The 17,018-nt window shown below is 43.0% G+C and overlaps 1 protein-coding gene across 4 annotated transcripts in view; it reads left to right on the forward strand.

Annotated features, from left to right (window-relative positions):
- ACBD6 (acyl-CoA binding domain containing 6) overlaps positions 1-12,099 on the forward strand; it is a 209,260-nt gene extending 197,161 nt beyond the window's left edge. For 3 of the 4 annotated variants that reach the window (XM_045982960.1, XM_045982962.1, XM_045982959.1), the window contains one exon: positions 6,085-6,372. In XM_045982960.1, coding sequence (XP_045838916.1) covers positions 6,085-6,239 — 155 coding nt within the window. In that variant the 3' untranslated portion in view covers positions 6,240-6,372. Of the gene's footprint in view, positions 1-6,084; positions 6,373-12,033 lie in introns of those variants that run through there. The other variant, XM_045982961.1, reaches the window with a different exon arrangement.
- Positions 12,100-17,018: the final 4,919 nt, after the last annotated feature.

Genomic DNA, 17,018 nt, shown 5'->3' on the forward strand with positions numbered 1-17,018 from the left:
ACAAAACATATGATCATCTCCATGTATATAGGAAAAACAATTGATAAAATTCAACTTCCCGGGCGCCTGGGTGGCTCAGTGAGTTAATCCGCTGCCTTCAGCTCAGGTCATGATCTCAGGGTCCTGGGATCGAGTCCCGCATCGGGCTCTCTGCTCTGCAGGGAGTCTGCTTCAAGCACCCCTCTCTCTCTCTGCCTGCCTCTCTGCCTACTTGTGATCTCTGTCTGTCAAATAAATAAATAAAATCTTTAAAAAAAAATTTCAACTTCCCTCATGATTAAAAAAAAAAAAATGCAGCAGAAGAGGAATAGAAGGGAACTTTCTCAACCTGAAGTAATTGATAACTAACATCATTCTTAATTCTGAAAGGCTGAATGCTCTCCTTCTGACTGGGAGCAAGGCAGAGATGTCTACTCTCCCCTTTGATTCAATATCATACCAGAAGTTCTAGCCAGTGCATTAAGGCAAAAGAAAGGAGTAAAAGGCAGATGGATTTAGAAGGAAGAAATAAGTAGCCAGACATACTACTGTGTATGGGCCAAAAGACTTAATGCTGTTAAGCTCTCCATTCTCCCCAAATTGATCTATATGCACTCCCAATCAGAATTCCAACGGGACTTTCTGAAAAAAATTTACAAGCTTGTTCTAAAAGTTGTGTGGAAAAAGAAAGGAGCCAGATGGAGGACTTACCCTTACTTCAGGACTTATACAAACATCAAGACACTGTGGTATTAATATAAGGATAGGTGTGTAAATCAGTGAAACATGATAGATAACCTAGAAATAGACCCAATTACAAGTGCTTGGTGGGTTAGGACTTTTAGAGCAGTTGTAGTTTCACAGCAAAATTGAGGGAAAGGTCTAGACATTTTCCACATACCCCTCACCCCATGGAAAGCCTCCCTCTAAAGAACAGAGACACTCCCTGTGTGTCTCTCCCTTTACCCTCACACCACCACACTTCACTTCAGGTCACCACGCCTGAGAGTTTTGCCTCACAACAAGCAGTTCTCATACTCTTTCATTATCAACATCCCTCATCAGACTGGTATGTTTGTTACAGTTGAGGAACCTACATACCATAAAATTATTATCATATCGTAATATAATCACCCAAAGTTTACATTATGATTCACTCTTGGCATTGTGTATTCTGTGTATAAGTATAAAATGACATTTATCTGTCATTATGATATCATCCCGAGTATTTTCACTGCCCTAAAAATCCACTATGCTCTGCCTGTTTATCCCTCCCTCATCTCCAGCCTCTGGCAACCACTGATCTTTTTACTATTTCCATAGTTTTTCCTTTTCCAGAATGTTCATATTGTTGGAATTATACAGTAGGTAACCTTTTCAGATTGGATTCTCTCAGTAATACGCATTTAAGATTTCTCCATGCCCTTTGATAGCTTGATAGCTCATTTCCTTTTAGTGTTAAGTCATACTACACTGTCCAGATGTACCATAGCTTATATACCCAATTCCCCTACTGAAGGACATCTTGGTTGCTTCGAGTTTTGGCAATGATGATTTAAACTGCTATAAACATTCATGTGCAGGTTTTTGAGTGGACATAAGTTTTTAGCTCCCTTGGGTAGACACTAAGGAGCGTGGTTGCTGGATCATATGGTAAGGGTATATTTCGTTTTGTAAGAAACCACCACACTGTCTTCCAAATGGCTGTACCCTTCAGCATTCCCACCAGCACCGAGTGAGTTCCCGTTGTTCCACATTGTTACCAGCATTTGGTGTTGCCGTGTTCCACATTTTGGCCATTCTGATAGGTGTGTAGTCGTATCTCATTGTTCTTTTAATTTACTTTTCCCTGATATGATGTGGGATACATTTTCATAAGCTTATTTGCCATCTGTATATCTTCTATGGTGAGGTGTCAGTTAAGGTCTTTGGCCCAATTTTTTTTTTTATTAAAGATTTTTATTTTATTTATTTGACAGAGAGAGATCACAAGTAGGCAGAGAGGCAGGCAGAGAGAGAGAGGAGGAAGCAGGCTCCTTGCGGAGCAGAGAGCCCGACGCGGGGCTCGATCTCAGGACCCTGGGATCATGACCTGAGCCGAAGGCAGCGGCTTAATCCACTGAGCCACCCAGGCGCCCCTTTTGGCCCAATTTTTAATCCAGTTACTTATTTTCTTATTGTTGAGCTTTAAGAGTTACTTGTATATTTATTTTTTAGATTGTATTTATTTCTTTGAGGTGCGCCTGGGTGACTCAGTCGGTTAACCACCTGCCTTCAGCTCAGGTCATGATCTCAGGATCCTGGGATCAAACCCTGCATCAGACTTCCCAGTCAAGGGAACCTGCTTCTCCCTCTCCCTCTGCCCCTCCCCTCTGGCTCTTTCTCTCAAATAAATAAATCTTTTGTTTCTTTTTTAAATTTTTTTTATTTGAGAGGGAGAGAGACAGAGAGAGCACAGGTCTCCTAGACTAAAAACATGGTTGTCATCTTTGGTTCCTATAAATCTTTTGCCCATTGTTCTTTTTTCTTTTCTTTTTTTTTAAGAGAGTGGGGGGAGGGGCAGAAGGAGAGGGAGAGAGAGAATCTTAAGGAGGCTCCACGCCCAGCATGGAGCCTGACATAGGGCTTGATCTCACAACCCCGAGATCATGACCTGACCCAAAATCAGAACTCAGGCACTTAACCTACTGAGACACTCAGACAACACTGCCTGTTCTTTTGATTTGTTAATGCTTTTTAAATATTAAGGGTATTAGCTCTTATATGTGTTATATATGTGAACATGTTTCCTAGTTTATGATTTACCATTATATATCATATTTTGTGTGTGTGGTGTAGCTGTTTTAAATTTTCATGTGTTCAAATTTTATCAATTTTAGATTTCTATGAATTCAGATTTATCAGTAAATTTCTTTATGGTATCTGAGTTTCATATCTAGTATAGAAGAACTCAGGCCATTTTATTCAGTAAGCTTTATGATCACAAGGCCTGGGCCTCTGGGCTTTTCAAAAACCTCTAAAAATGTTTGAAACCTAAAATAAATATTTTTTGTTCCCCAAAAAAAAACCAAAAAGAAAATTACAAAATAATAACTAAATGTTTAACTGTAAATATAACATTATATCAGCTTCATTAATTATTAAACTTAGTGTTCATGAACATTGTTTTCAAAGTCTGTCCGGTACTTTGCTATGTCCTGTCCACAAGAATTTCAGTGGCTCCTATTAAGTCCCTTTGTATTCATGCTGACACTGGCGAATTTCAAGCCTCCTAAAATAGTCATAGTCTCCTAGTTGTCTGCCTGCCACAAATTTCTAGGCTGCCCAAGTCACTCTTTTTAGAATTATCATCCGTGCACAGAGGCCAAATTATGCCACTTCCTTCCTTATAAATGCAGACTTGCCTGGAGGAGTCAAAACCCCACTTCTCAGCGTGGCTTCCTAGGGCTCTCGCAGCCCCGTGGTTTGACTCAAGTCCGCCCCCTTTGCTTTTCCCAGAGCCGTCCCTCTGTTGGTGATGTTTTCTCTCCACCATGCCTTTCTGTCTCCGCTTACCTGGAATTTTACTCTGTCCTTTAGAGCTCAGCTTACGTACTACCTACTTGTGTTTTTCCTGATCCCTCAACTTCTCCACCCACCGCACCCCCCACTTCTTTGCAGGAGTATGTGTGTGTGTGTGTGTGTGTCTGTCTGTCTGTCTGCACACGCATGCGCACGTTACTCTTTTGCGTTGAGTGCCCGATTTATATATCAGCCTCGCAGTTTTTTCGTAAGTTCCGCAGAACAGGAGTCTTAATGCATCCTCGATAGGACCGCTGTAGCATGTGCTCAGTAAAGTGACCTTTGAATCAAACTCCATACCCTTCTTTCCCTGTTTTTCTTTTCTTTTTTGACCTTTTGTTGTTGCTGTTCTATCACCTTATGAAAGAGTATATAAAATGTATAGGAAGAATTTAAAATGTAACTTGAAAAAAATGTATCCACCACCTAGCTTAAGAAATGCAACATTGCCAATATCTTTGGACCCCCCTGGGTGTGCCTCTCCAGTCACATGGCCTTCCCTCCATCCCCTCTCGCCAAGATTAACACTATCCCAAATTTTATATTAATGATTTCCTTTGTAGTTTCACTGTATATCTGTCTTCTGAACAATGGTGTTTAGTTTGGTCTATTTTTTAATTTTTGTTTAAATGGAACTATATTTTTCTGACTCGCCTCTTGCCTTCAACGTTACGTTCTGGAGGCACACTCATCTGTAAAACTATTGTTCATTAGTTTTCAGTGTTGTATAGTATTTTATTGAAGAAGTAAACAGTGTTTTATTTTCACATATTATTCTTTTTTTTTAAGATTTTATTTATTTATTGGACAGAGACACAGCGAGAAGGAGAACAGAAGCAGCAGGAGTGAGTGAGGGAGAAGCAGGCTTCCCTATGAACAGGGAGCCAAATACGGGGCTCGATCCCAGGACCTTGGGATCATGACCAGAGCTGAGGGCAGCTACTTAATGACTGAGCCACCCAGGTGCCCCTTCCCATGTTATTCTTTTTTTTTTTTTTTAAGATTTTATTTATTATTTATTTGACAGACAGAGATCACAAGTAGGCAGAGAGAGAGGAGGAAGCAGGCTCCCTGCTGAGCAGAGAGCCCGATGCGGGGCTCGATCTCAGGACCCTGGAATCATGACCTGAGCCGAAGGCAGAGGCCTTAACCCACAGAGCCACCCAGGCACCCCTTCCCATGTTATTCTTAATGGGCATTTGGGTTGTTGACCTTTGGGGTCTATTACGAATAGCGCTGCTACACACACTCTTGCAAACATCACCTCGAGAGCGCACGTACAAGTTTCTCTAGAAGTAAGTTGTACTTGAAGTAAGTAGGAGTGGGATGGCTGAGTGCAGGGCCCAGGTGTGTTAGGTTCAGCGCACAAACTCTTGTCCCTAGTGACCACACCAGCGTGCACTCAGGCCGTGTGGAGGGGTGCTTCCCCTGCCGCAGCCCTCTTCTGTAGCTTCTTATTGTCCGTTCTTAATTTCCACCTCTCTGCTGGGTATGAAGTGGTATCTCCGAGTTTTAATTTTCATTTCCCTGACTACTAATGTGGTTATTCATCTTTTCATATTTTTATTGCCGTTTCTGTTTCGTCCTGTATAAAATGCCTGGTTTTGCCTTTAGCCCGCTTGTTTCAGTGCATCTGAATGAATGCATCTTTGTTTCCTTGCTGATCCGCGACACCAGCACGTCATCAATCAAGTTTCTGTGTGTGTGCAAAAGCATAGATGGCTCTCCATTCTAGCCCTTATGTCTGTGTGTCCTGGGGGCGATGCGTGCCACCTTCATATTGAGTCTCCACATCTATAGGTCCTTGTCCCCTACCTGTGCCTTGTGTGATTGGAGCCCTTTGTTTTTGTTTTTGTTTTTTTTTTTTTAGATAAATGAAAGTTCTATAGAAGGATGGTCTGATTATTGGGCCAAATGTTTTTTTCATTTGCAAATTTTAAAGTTTAGTTAATTACCCATTGAAGCCCCTCTTCAAAGATAAAACGAAATCTTTCCTTTTACATTTACAGTATTTTTAGCCTTTTGACCTAGCCTATAAACCTAACATTATTCTGATCAAAGTAATACATTAGCACTGTTTTTGTTCTTTCCCTCATCTCATTCTTTTTTTTTTTTTTTTAAGATTTTATTTATTTATTTGACAGACAGAGATCACAAGTAGGCAGAGAGCCCAGTGCGGGCTCGATCCCAGGACCCTGAGATCGTGACCTGAGCTGAAGGCAGAGGCTTTAACCCACTGAGCCACCCAGGCATCCCCCCTCCCCCATCTCATTCTTAAGATACTCGAAAAACCTCATAGTTCTGAAAATGTGTTTGTTTGCTTCTGGGCAATGAAAAAAGGTAGACTCGATTTTCCTAACACTTGAAGATGCACTTTCATGGCCCAGTTCTCATCACAAGGCCCGGTCACCCAGCAGCCCCTGCAACATTTCTCATTGTTCAGGATCTCTCCCTGCTCAGCACTTGCCTTTCCTGCTGGAGTACGGTCGTTTCCCATTGTCTCACGGTAACCTTGTTTTCCTGTTTTGTCGATTTTCCCGTCAGCTGCTGCCTGTGAGTTTTTGGACATTGTGGAGCTGCTGCTCCAGGCCGGCGCTGACCCCACCCTCCGAGACCAGGACGGCTGCCTGCCCGAAGAGGTGACGGGTTGCAAAGCTGTATCTTTGGTGCTGCAGCAGCACACGACTGGCAAGGCTTAATCAAAGCCTGGAAAACCACAGTCTGTAACATCAGAGAGCTTCAGTGATGAAGGCAAACTGCAAAAAATAAAACTTCTTTTACCGCCATCTTTGGTGTACATTGGCTAATAAAATCAGTTCTGAGGAACTAGGATTTTGAAGTCTCAGCAATTCATTCTCCTCGCATCCATTCCAGCAAGCACAGTTTTGGTGATGAACATGTGCACTGTGCATAATACAATCCAATTCTGCTGAGCGTGCGCTGAAATTTATCACTGCTCTGGAGGGTGGGGCAAGGAGGAGACACATCGTATTTCACAATATTAAACATGGCTGCTCTTTAAAAAAAACCTGCCGAAGCAAAATATGACCGACAGTGCTACACTGACAATTAGGGAAAGTTGCATGAAATCCCAGTATGGTAGGGAGCAAATGATTCTGTGGCATTTTCACGGCTGCTCTGAATAGGTAACTAAAAAACTAAAATGTCTCTTCTTTTTGGCAGACAGAATTGAGAAGATAGAGAAGAAAGAGGGGTTTAAGAAAAAGCAAGCCAAAAAAAAAAAAAAAAAGTAAGAAAAAGCAAGCAAAAAGGTAGAAGTTTGTCCTAAAAGAGGGTCTAGAAATCAGAAGAATAACTAGATTTACTGAAAACCTCAAAATCTTGGGGATTTTAGAATAAGATTCAACACCCTCACTTGAGGATCAAAGCACAGATTCCAGAAACTTCACTGTTTAAGTCAAGGTTCCTTAAACTCACCTTCATCAAATGGGGAGGGACTTCCCTAGCACCCTTTCAATTGGCTCTAATGGCCCCACCACCACCCACCACCACCCCCTGCCGCCCCCCGCCGTGGCCTTCAGCAGTAGTCTCTGGAAATGGGCTCAGACCCGAACTGTGAGGCCTGTTTGAAATGTGAAACAGCCCATAATGCCCCAGTGCTTAGCTGTGATTGTACTTATTTCTGGATACCAGGAGAGCTTTTATTTTTTAATTAAAAACACAGATAAGTACACCACAGTGTTTCTTTAAAGAATAGACATAATATGCCACTGTTGAAACTGGCTCCCTCCCTGGGTTTTGTCCTTTAATCCTCAAGAACTCCATCTGGGAAATTCCTTGACATCTCTCATTGTATAAGGAAAGTAGATAGTTGTCACAGGAAGAGAAATGAAGTAAGATGCTTTGAGATGCAAAGAGGACTGTTTAAAGATAATTTTTCCAATGTGTCGATATTAAGAAAAGTCATAAACCTGCTTAGGGGAGCCCTGGACGGTGGACACGGTTCTCATTAGCTCCACCTAAACTGTCCTGGAACAAGCCCCTTCAGAGCAGAAATGAGGCATATGAATGTGGCTTATTTTGTGATTTTTCTAAGCTGAGTTCTTATTTTCTGAGATGCAAACCAAAACCATTCACCAAGACTATTCATTCTTTAAATGGTTTCTTAATTATCTGTGGAAGTGATGTGCATGTTAGTACATACTGAAACATTGCTGTGATTCTGGTCAAACTTTCTATTCATTATCTGTTCTTTTCCCATAATCCCTGCCACGTTGCAACCTGCTATTAAGCAAAACTCTCTCATGTTCCCCATAGTTGTGTTTTAACAAACATTATTCATTAGTTACAGTAAAAGTGACCAAGATGTTGCATCCAGCTTTCATTAATAGTGCTTTGTGCATTTTTAGGACATCAGCAAATCAAAAAGTGTTTAAGTCATTTCAGATTTACAGAGTAGTTATCTAAGCAGGAAGCTATCAAGGAGCTCCTTTTCTCATTTCTCTTTTGTAACTTGACCTTAAATTTTTTTTTAAAGATTAGTTATTTTAGGGGCGCCTGGGTGGCTCAGTCGTTAAGTGTCTGCCTTTGGCTCAGGTCATGACTCCAGGGTCCTGGGATTAAGCCCCGAATTGGGCTCCCTGCCCGGCTGGAAGCCTGCTTCTCCCCCACTCCCCCTGCTTATGTTCCCTCTCTTGCTGTGTCTCTCTGTCAAATAATAAATAAAATCTTAAAAAAAAAAAAAAAGATTATTTATTTTAGAAAGAGAGTGAAAGAGTGCAGAAGGGCTGGGGCAGAGGGAGAGGGAGAGAGAATCTCAAGCGGATCCCCTGCTGAGTGCAGAGCCCAACTCAGGGCTCTTGACTTTATCTTGACCCTGAGATCATGACCTGAATCATATTCAAGAGTCAGACACTCAACTAACTGAGCCACCCAGGCACCCCGACCCTCAAATTTCTGAGACAAGTTTTCTGTAACCTGTTCTGGCACATCAAAAACTATACGGAGTATTTTTACGTGAAGAATATAGCTTTTTATTATATTTTAAGGATTTCAAATTTCAATTCAAAGCTGACACTAAAAACAGTCAAGTGCATATTCTAAAATCATTTGCCAAACTCTCTATTCGTCACTGGTACTTGAATTTTCGAAAACCTTCCTATCGTGACAATGTGTGGATCATCTCCCTGTGGCTTGAGGGAAAGATTTCATCCAGAAATGTCAGAAAACTGGATCTTGGTTTGTTTTCATTCCCCTTAAATTATTGAATTACTACGTAGTGCATCACACTTCAGCCAGATCATGAGTTCCGTTGGCAAAGGCCGCAGTAATTCCCACCAAGCAAAGAACACAAATTTACTGCAGCAGACAGCAGCTAACCTCCCCAGATAACATGACAACCCATCTCTTCATCTAGTTCAGCGGGATAAAAGCCAGACATGATTTAATTTAGCATAACTTTGGCTCCACTACGCATAACTTTTTTTTCCTAGACAGATTAGTAATGTTCAAGCCCATTAGTAATTTAAAATATAGAAAACCTTTTCCTGGAGGTTCATTTCTGGTCATGACACAACAGGTATTTCAAAATAATTGTTGCTTATTTTTCCCTAAAATTTACAGGGATTGGAACTCGATTTACTTCACCCATGGTTGAAACTCTTTGATTTGTTATTGTTATCATGCGTAATATTTTAAGAACTGCGTCTCCACTGTGTTCTCAAGCTGGAAACTAGTTCAGCTGGAGGAGAGGTCGTAAAGCAGTGGATAACTGAAGACATTCGTCTGAGTTAGGAATGGTTGCCTTTTGCTACTTTGCACTTGAATTTTCTAGACTGTTTATAGATTGCCTTTCTACTCTTAACCTCATTCTCAGTTCTCAAGAAGAAATTTCTTCCTATCTTCAGGCCACCTCTGTAGATGTATGTCTGCACATAAAAACTTAACCTAGCCCCATTTTCCTATGTCCCTAAAAACCGCAAAAGGAAATTTGTTGCTTTTTTTCTTCTTTTCCAAAGATGCTGTGATCAGAACAACACTAGCGACTCTTTATTTTTTATTCATGACCATCATTCGCTTTGCTCTCCACCAACCAATATAAGAGGCCTGATTGTTTTCACAGTAGTTTGTTTGTTGTCTTAAGATTTTATTTATTTATTTGTCAGAGAGAGAGCACAAGCAGGGGGAGCAGCAGGCAGAGCAGGCAGAGGGAGAAGCAGGCTCCCTGCTGAGCAAAGAACCCAATGCAGGACTTGGTCCCAGGACCGTGGGATCATGACCCAAGCCAAAGGCAGACACTGAACAACTGAGCCACCCAGGCCCTCCTTTCACAGTAGGTTTGGTACACGCTAGTGGAAAATGAGGAATAAAAAGAGAATCATGTGAATAATCCTTAACAAGGAGACAAAAATACTCGGATCATTGGTATCTTTCAGAATCCTCGCTTGAGTCTACGAAATCAGTGTTTTTAACTCTTGGGGAGTTCCAGGACACTTTGAAAAACTATGAGCCTCTTCCCTAGAATACAGTGTTGTGCATGGAACTATGAAACGTTCACAGATCGGAAGCCAATCTGTGGACTCCCCGGTCTGTGGATCCCACTGAGAGCCTTTTTCCTGACTACTTGTTACAGTATCTCAAGAATGAGAAACCTTTTGTTGATTGACCCTATTTTCATAGTTCTAAGTGCTCCTACCAAGCGATATGGGGTGTTGCCATGCCTATCTGAAAGAATGAGAAGAGGAGCATTTTTTTGGTTGTCTGTTTTTGTTTTTTGTTGGTTTTTTTTTTTTGAGCCACTGACCAAGTCAATGGTATCCAGCGGTTTTATCACTGATCACCACGTGGCAAAATTTTTAAAGAGACAGTGGCCAAAAAGCTGGACTCTGACCTCTTTGACCTCTGATTTTGCTGCGGGACAGAAAGGAGCCCACGTGTTCAAGTCTGTGTGACTAGGTATGTCTTTTCACACGCATTTAGTGTTTTTGAGTTTCAGAGTGCTTCATGGGTGTTCTTTAATCTGTCATCCCTCCCTAGGAATCCTGTGAAGTAGGTAGCACAGGTGTTTATTTAGGCTGTTTAAATAAGGGCGAACTGAAGATACAAGCAGGTTACTTAAACTGCCCAAGATCACAGAAGAGCGGTAGAGCCACACTTGGGATCAAGTCTACTGTCTGTTAGACCACGAAACGCGTGTCAAGTTTGAAAGCTCTTCTTCCATTCAATCCACAGATTTTTTTTTTTGAGAAACTGCTGAATGACAAGACACTGTTCTAGTCCACTGTCATTCCTTTTCCCGTTATCATGGATATTAAGAATTACCTGACGTTATCTCAAGATATTGCGTGAGGTACCTTGAAAAGTCTCGTAGAAATTCATCAATTACTTAGGAAAAACTAAACTTTTTTTTAAAGATTTTTATTTATTTATTTGATGGAGACACAGCGAGAAAGGAAACACAAGCAGAGGGACTGGGAGAGGGAGAAGCAGGCTCCCCACTGAGCAGGGAGACCGATGCGGGGCTGGATCCCAGGACTGTGCGTCTGAGCCCAAGGCAGATGCTTAACGACTGAGCCACCCAGGCACCCCAGGAAAAACTAAGTCTTTTAAACCTACTGTAACTATGGCTCAAATAAAGATGTAAGAAGTCAGCCAATTGGCCATATCTTGTTATCTCTTCGGCTTATCAGGTAGAAGGATAACAACCAAGTATAATACCTAGAATTGTATTATTATATCATTTTTTAAATGTTTTTTTAATGTTTTTTTAATGTTTCAGCATTTTCCAGCTAAAAGGTTGCTATAATCAAATGAACCTTTCTATTAAGTAGGTACTTCTTAGCTTCCTGCCAGGTGTAACGGCTTGGCTACGGGTTATTGCTCGGTGTACAGTGCAGCGCCTCTGGGGGTTAATGAGCAAGGAGCGTGAGCTGAGCTCGGGTGGCAGAAGGGGTTAGTGCCCAAGCTAATACACGCTTCAGCTGAACATGAAGACTTTCAAACGTTTATTTAACATTTAACATTGAAACGTACAAGTTTTCATCAAGCTTCAAGTGTCCTCCAAACCCCCTTCATAAATAAATGTTTATCACAGAACAAGTATGTAACCCACCAGCCACAATTTAGCAATAAACCTACTGAGTTTAACTATTTGTGAGTGAATCTCAAATCCCAAGTCCTAAGGTATTTTGGGTGATAGTAGTAATTAGCACACTGTATTTGATCCTTTCTAAGGCACACTTTTTTTTTGGTTAGGGATACGTAAACTGCGTCTTACAATCAATACTTCTTAACTTCAAGGACGTAACAGTAATTACAACTTTTGTACAAGACTCTGCGCAAGCATCTTAACTGAACCTCAGAATAATTGTAAAAGTAGAAATAATAGGCATTTTCTCTGTTTTGCAAATGAGAGAATTGAAACTCAGAACTGTTAGGGAAATCATCTGAGGTTCTGTAAGTACAAATAGTGAGAATGCTTTTATAGGTAAAGTGCTTCAATCTACGTGATCTTTTTTTTTTTTTTTTTTCCAGAATCAGGGTGATTATCCAAGCTTTGTGATACCAGGCCAAAAAGTTTTCCCTGCACCACGTTATCAGGAAAGACCACTGTGGAAACAACCAGCCATACTCACAGGTAGATTAATAATCCAGCCTCTTCGTGGATCTTGCAGGTACACATCGGAGTTTGTCCTTATGACGTAAAAAGCATTCAGTGCAGGCTGTTGTAATCACGTGACTTGAAAATTACGATTCTTATTGGAGCTTTATTATAAGCATCTTCAGTTATTTTAGTATCCTTTCACAGCTCCTTCATCAGGGAGATTTGGGGTCAAAGTACAGTGGTTATCAGGCTGATAATAGTAATCAGCTTCCTTGTTCTCATCACCTGATGTTGCTTATGCACCAAGTGTGACCAATTTTTCAAATATGCATTAATAGGCATTACACTAAAGGACTGAACAGGAAAAGCTATCTAAGCTCATCTTCATTCCCTTATCCTTGAAATATTCTTGTCATGCTCCTCCCTGGAAAGCAGAACGTAATGGTCTGTTCTACCGGTAGTTATTGGGAATTTGTGGCTCTTTATTTCTTACTATTTTTACTTTTTTTTTCTATTTTTACTTTTATATATAAATTCTTCAAAACTCTCTTTCCTGTCTTTTCTTGGCACAATTATAAATGTCATTATCTTACATTTTTTACTGTCTCGTCCTTGGGGATTCACGAACTGAAGTCACTTCCAAAGGTGTGTCCCTTTCCTCCAGCAATAGGGGCCTCCGGGCCCCAAAAACTAGATCGGGCTATTTATAAGGTACGTGCTAGTTTATACTCAAGACAGAAACTTCCTTTCTGATATTCTTCCTACATGGCCTTAGAAGGAAAGAACATGAGTTTGCGATAGAGCCGTGAGGTTGAAAACCAGATGGGAAACATCCCAGGAGCTGCCCCTCACCACATTCATTTGCCTCGTGGTGGAACGCAGTGCCCTCCATGCGGGTGTCTCTTATCCGTAGGGATATACCCTGTGGAGCCTCGAACTTGGGCCTGCAGTGGCTTACGCCGGGGCTCTGTGAGAGCACTGGGACTGGGCACTGCGTCCCACGGGGCTGCCCGAGGCAGCGACAACAATTTCATCCTCCCTCCCGCAGCCAGGATTTATTTTTCCTCTCACTTGTGTAGCAATCCGGCTTCCATTTTCATATTTAGAAAGTGAGTTCGGTTGATGGACACTTTGTGTAATAAAAAGCTCGCGCGCGCACACAGGACAGAGAGTGGCTGCACCCCTGCCCGTGGCTTTCACGGAGCACGTTTGTAGAGCGCGGAGCTCAGTCCTGGATATGTTTATAGCACTTTAGCTCTGCTTGTGAGTTTGGAACCCTTCCAAAAAAAGAAGAGAAAGACATATATTATTGTTTATAATCTGCTTTATTCCGCCAAACCTTAACTGAACAGACTTGTGGATTGCTGTTTAAATCCCTCAGTGCCTTTAACTACCGATACAGAAAGTGGTTAATGCGCATTCTAAACGGAGCTTGGCATCCACTCCAGGAAATCACTTTAATTGAGAAGCATTAAATGTTAAAATGAGTCTAAAAAAATATTAAAGCCAGCACACATACTGAGTATAAAAGTCCTCGCGCATCAGTAATATAGGTTCCTGGTTATCATAGCTCCGTAGCCTGGGTGAGCCTAAGCCGTGCCGTCGACAGGTGTCGAAAAAGTGACTTTCAATTCCCTAGGTCCCCATCTGCAGGCAGCCACCCGTGAGCTGGCAGGCAGACAGCCAGCCTTCAAGGGGTCCACTTTAGCTGCCAACTTTATAGATGTTTGGTTTTCTGGAATAATAAGCTGGTCCCAGGTGACTAAACTATGAGATTTAACCCCGAAGTCCTTGCCTGGGCTTTCCGTTGCTATGTGGAAGCCATCTGTTGAAACCTATTTACCATTTTAATGACCTTTAAAAAAAAAAAACAAAAACTGCATATTTCCAGCTCTAAGTGTGTGCCAAGAACACTTTTTTGGGTCTGTGTTTTCTCTTTCAGGAAGTAATTCCCAGCCTTTCCAAAATCCCCAAACCCCTCCCAACAAACCGTAGATCCTGGTCCAGGGTTGGCAGGAAAGTGAGAGAAAGACAAACCTTAAAAACAAAAACAGAACTTTCCCGGCTCTAGAGACAGCCCAGCCTGCGTATCGGTCTTGAAAATCCCGGCCGTTCCAGTGGGTGCTGAGCAGCCTGAGGAACAAATGAGGCATGTGGGCACCTTTTTCCCCTGGGAACCCCCACCCCGCCCTTCAGGGAAGGAAGAACGTGTATCCGTCAGGGGTGTTCTGTGCCTTATTCATTTACTCTCAGAACAACATACTAGTTAATAGCATACCAGAGTCCAGTGTTTGCGCTCACTGAGGGAGATGGCCAAAGGAAAGATCACCAAAGGAAAGGGTTCTAAAGGAAGATCCTGAAATCACATTGGACAAAAACGAGAGAAGAAAATGAATGCAGAAGTCATCCAGGCACGTGTGTTCCGAGCAAAAGCTCCACCACTTTCTCCCAAAAAGATGTCACCCACTGTCCTAGGGCAGAAGTGGATCATCTAGATTTTTATTAAACAGTTTGGATGGCTTATTTTGATTACTCCTTTCAGAAATATAATTTTTAAAAGAGTTCCTTTTCCTACTGACTTGGCCCTATTTTAGAAACACTGGGTTTTTTTCTGCAGCAGCGGTGGCCACTGTCTACTTCCCCGAGGCAGCAACCGCGCACACAACCAAGCGAGCAGCCCGCACAAGCCCTTGGCTCACAGCCCCCTGCACAGCGGGCAGAGGCCGTTAGGAAGAAAGCACCAGGCGTGCCCAGTGATAAAACTCAAGGGTCATTCTTCTAGGGAGTCAACACTTTTCCTTGTAGACTGTAAAGGACGATTCTGAAACGATGCCTCAAATAGCAAATCTAAGGAAATACATCCAGATACGTTAAGGATCACCTCTCGTGGTTTTCTTCTAGTTTGGCAATCAGTTAAGTTTACAACACAATGATTAGCCTTTGATCTCTTCTTAACGTGTTCTGTTTTGGCTGAGTTGAATCCTACGCCCAAGGAGAAAGAAAGAAAAGCCGTGAAAATACTGAGTGCTGAACCTTCATTCGTCCTGGGTTTGTGTCTTATTTTATTCTGGCCAGTGATTTCTTTCCTATATTCTTCTTTAAGCAGCCGTCTTTGTGAAAAGCCACTGTCAGAAAATCACACAGCTCAGGGGCTGGTTTCTAGTGACCCAAAAAAAAGGAAAAAAAAAAAAAATCAGATCCCCTCTGCTTCCTCTGTGAGCTGAGAACACATTTCATAATTCCAAAAGTTACTAGACGGGCATTGTGCTGGCAGCTATATGCATAGTGTACAAAGTGGAAACGGTCCAGTGACCGGCAGCCTGACATACTCAGAAGGATTGCCAGCGTCCCGAAGGCAAAGACTCCACGTAGACAGGCTGATGGCGAGGGGTTTGCGGGTGGAAGCCCCGAGACCTGGTGCGCGGGGCACACACTAGCGGAACTCTCGGACCCCATCGTTAGGGCCTCAGGGATACTCGGACGAGTAATTAAATTGAGGAGCAGCGGAGCCCTTCATAGCCGCTTTGTGACTCTCCCTCGCAACCACGCAAGGGACTGGGCTAGTGAAGAAAACAAGTCCTGGTGTCCAGCACCTCCTGGTTCCCCCGCCAGCACCCCGACTCCCAGTGATGCGCTCATCTTCACCCATCCTGGCCGCCTTTCTCGGCCTTCCAAAGTGTTTACCCTCATTCCCTCTCCTGATAGCAGAGATTTGGGTCTTCACTAAAAGACCTTCAAGCCCCCCAAGAATCTCGCTGGATGTCGCTGCAGTGTCTTCCTGGGTGACGGCACCGACCGTGGGACACAGCACGCGCCCAGGAGCGCCGTAGAGTCGGGACAAGCTGGCGGCAGCATGGGACTGAGGACTCAGGAGTCCGGAGCCCTGCCCCCTTCCCTTGTACCCAGGCAAGTTGTTCTTGTGGGCGGTGCTGCTCACACAACAGGATGACAGAGAAGCCGGCACACCACCGTCTAAGGAGTCTCCAAATTCGTCACCGTGCGCTCCAGGAGCGCCAGGGGCTACCGTGATGAATGCGTTTGTCTGCCCATCCTCAGCACACGCCATCAGCACCGTCCCGTAGAACTCTCTGCAGTGACTGACGTGTTCTGTGTCTGTGTGTCCGAGTAACGGTAGCGGCCGGCCACACGTAGCTGCGGAGCGCTCGAAACAGGGCAGGCGTGAGGAACGGACCTTGCGGTTTTACTGAGTATTAATCAGTTGAAGTGTAAATAGCCACGTGTGTCTAGTAGCTGCCATATGGGCAGTGCACCTGTTTGGGAGCTTCTCTTCAAATAAAACTCATCACTAATGGAAAAAGCACTCTAGTTCTTCCTAGATGGAAACCCAGCTCTAAAGAAATAGGAGGACTGGGGCGCCTGGGTGGCTCAGTGGGTTAAAGCCTCTGCCTTCGGCTCGGGTCATGATCTCAGAGTCCTGGGATCGAGCCCCGCATCGGGCTCTCCGCTCAGCGGGGAGCCTGCTTCCCTTCCTCTCTCTCTCTGCCTGCCTCTCTGCCTACTTGTGATCTCCGTCAAATAAAGTCTTAAAAAAAAAAAAAAAAAAAGATAGGAGGACTTCAATTTTTTTCTTTTTTTTTTTTATGAAAGAAGCTGTGTTGTTTTTTTCCATTCCAGCCAACCTTCAGATCCTGCACACTAATAGAGCCTCTGGCAGAGGAGAAACCTGAAGATTCTTCTAGAAAAGCTCTTCAAGGAGCCCAGATGATTCTGATGAGATGTTTCTATCCTTCTGTCCACCTCTCCCCCAACCATATATGTTTGCACATACTTTCCCTAGGGAGAAAATGTTGAAGTGGGAACGACTTTAAAAATGCACTAGGACTTGGGGCACCTGGGTGGCTCAGTGAGTTAAAGCCTCTGCCTTCGGCTCGGGTCATGATCCCAGAGTCCTGGG

Source organism: Meles meles, chromosome 17 (genome assembly GCF_922984935.1).
Source record: "Meles meles chromosome 17, mMelMel3.1 paternal haplotype, whole genome shotgun sequence".
In the NCBI taxonomy this organism is placed as follows: Eukaryota; Metazoa; Chordata; class Mammalia; order Carnivora; family Mustelidae; genus Meles; species Meles meles.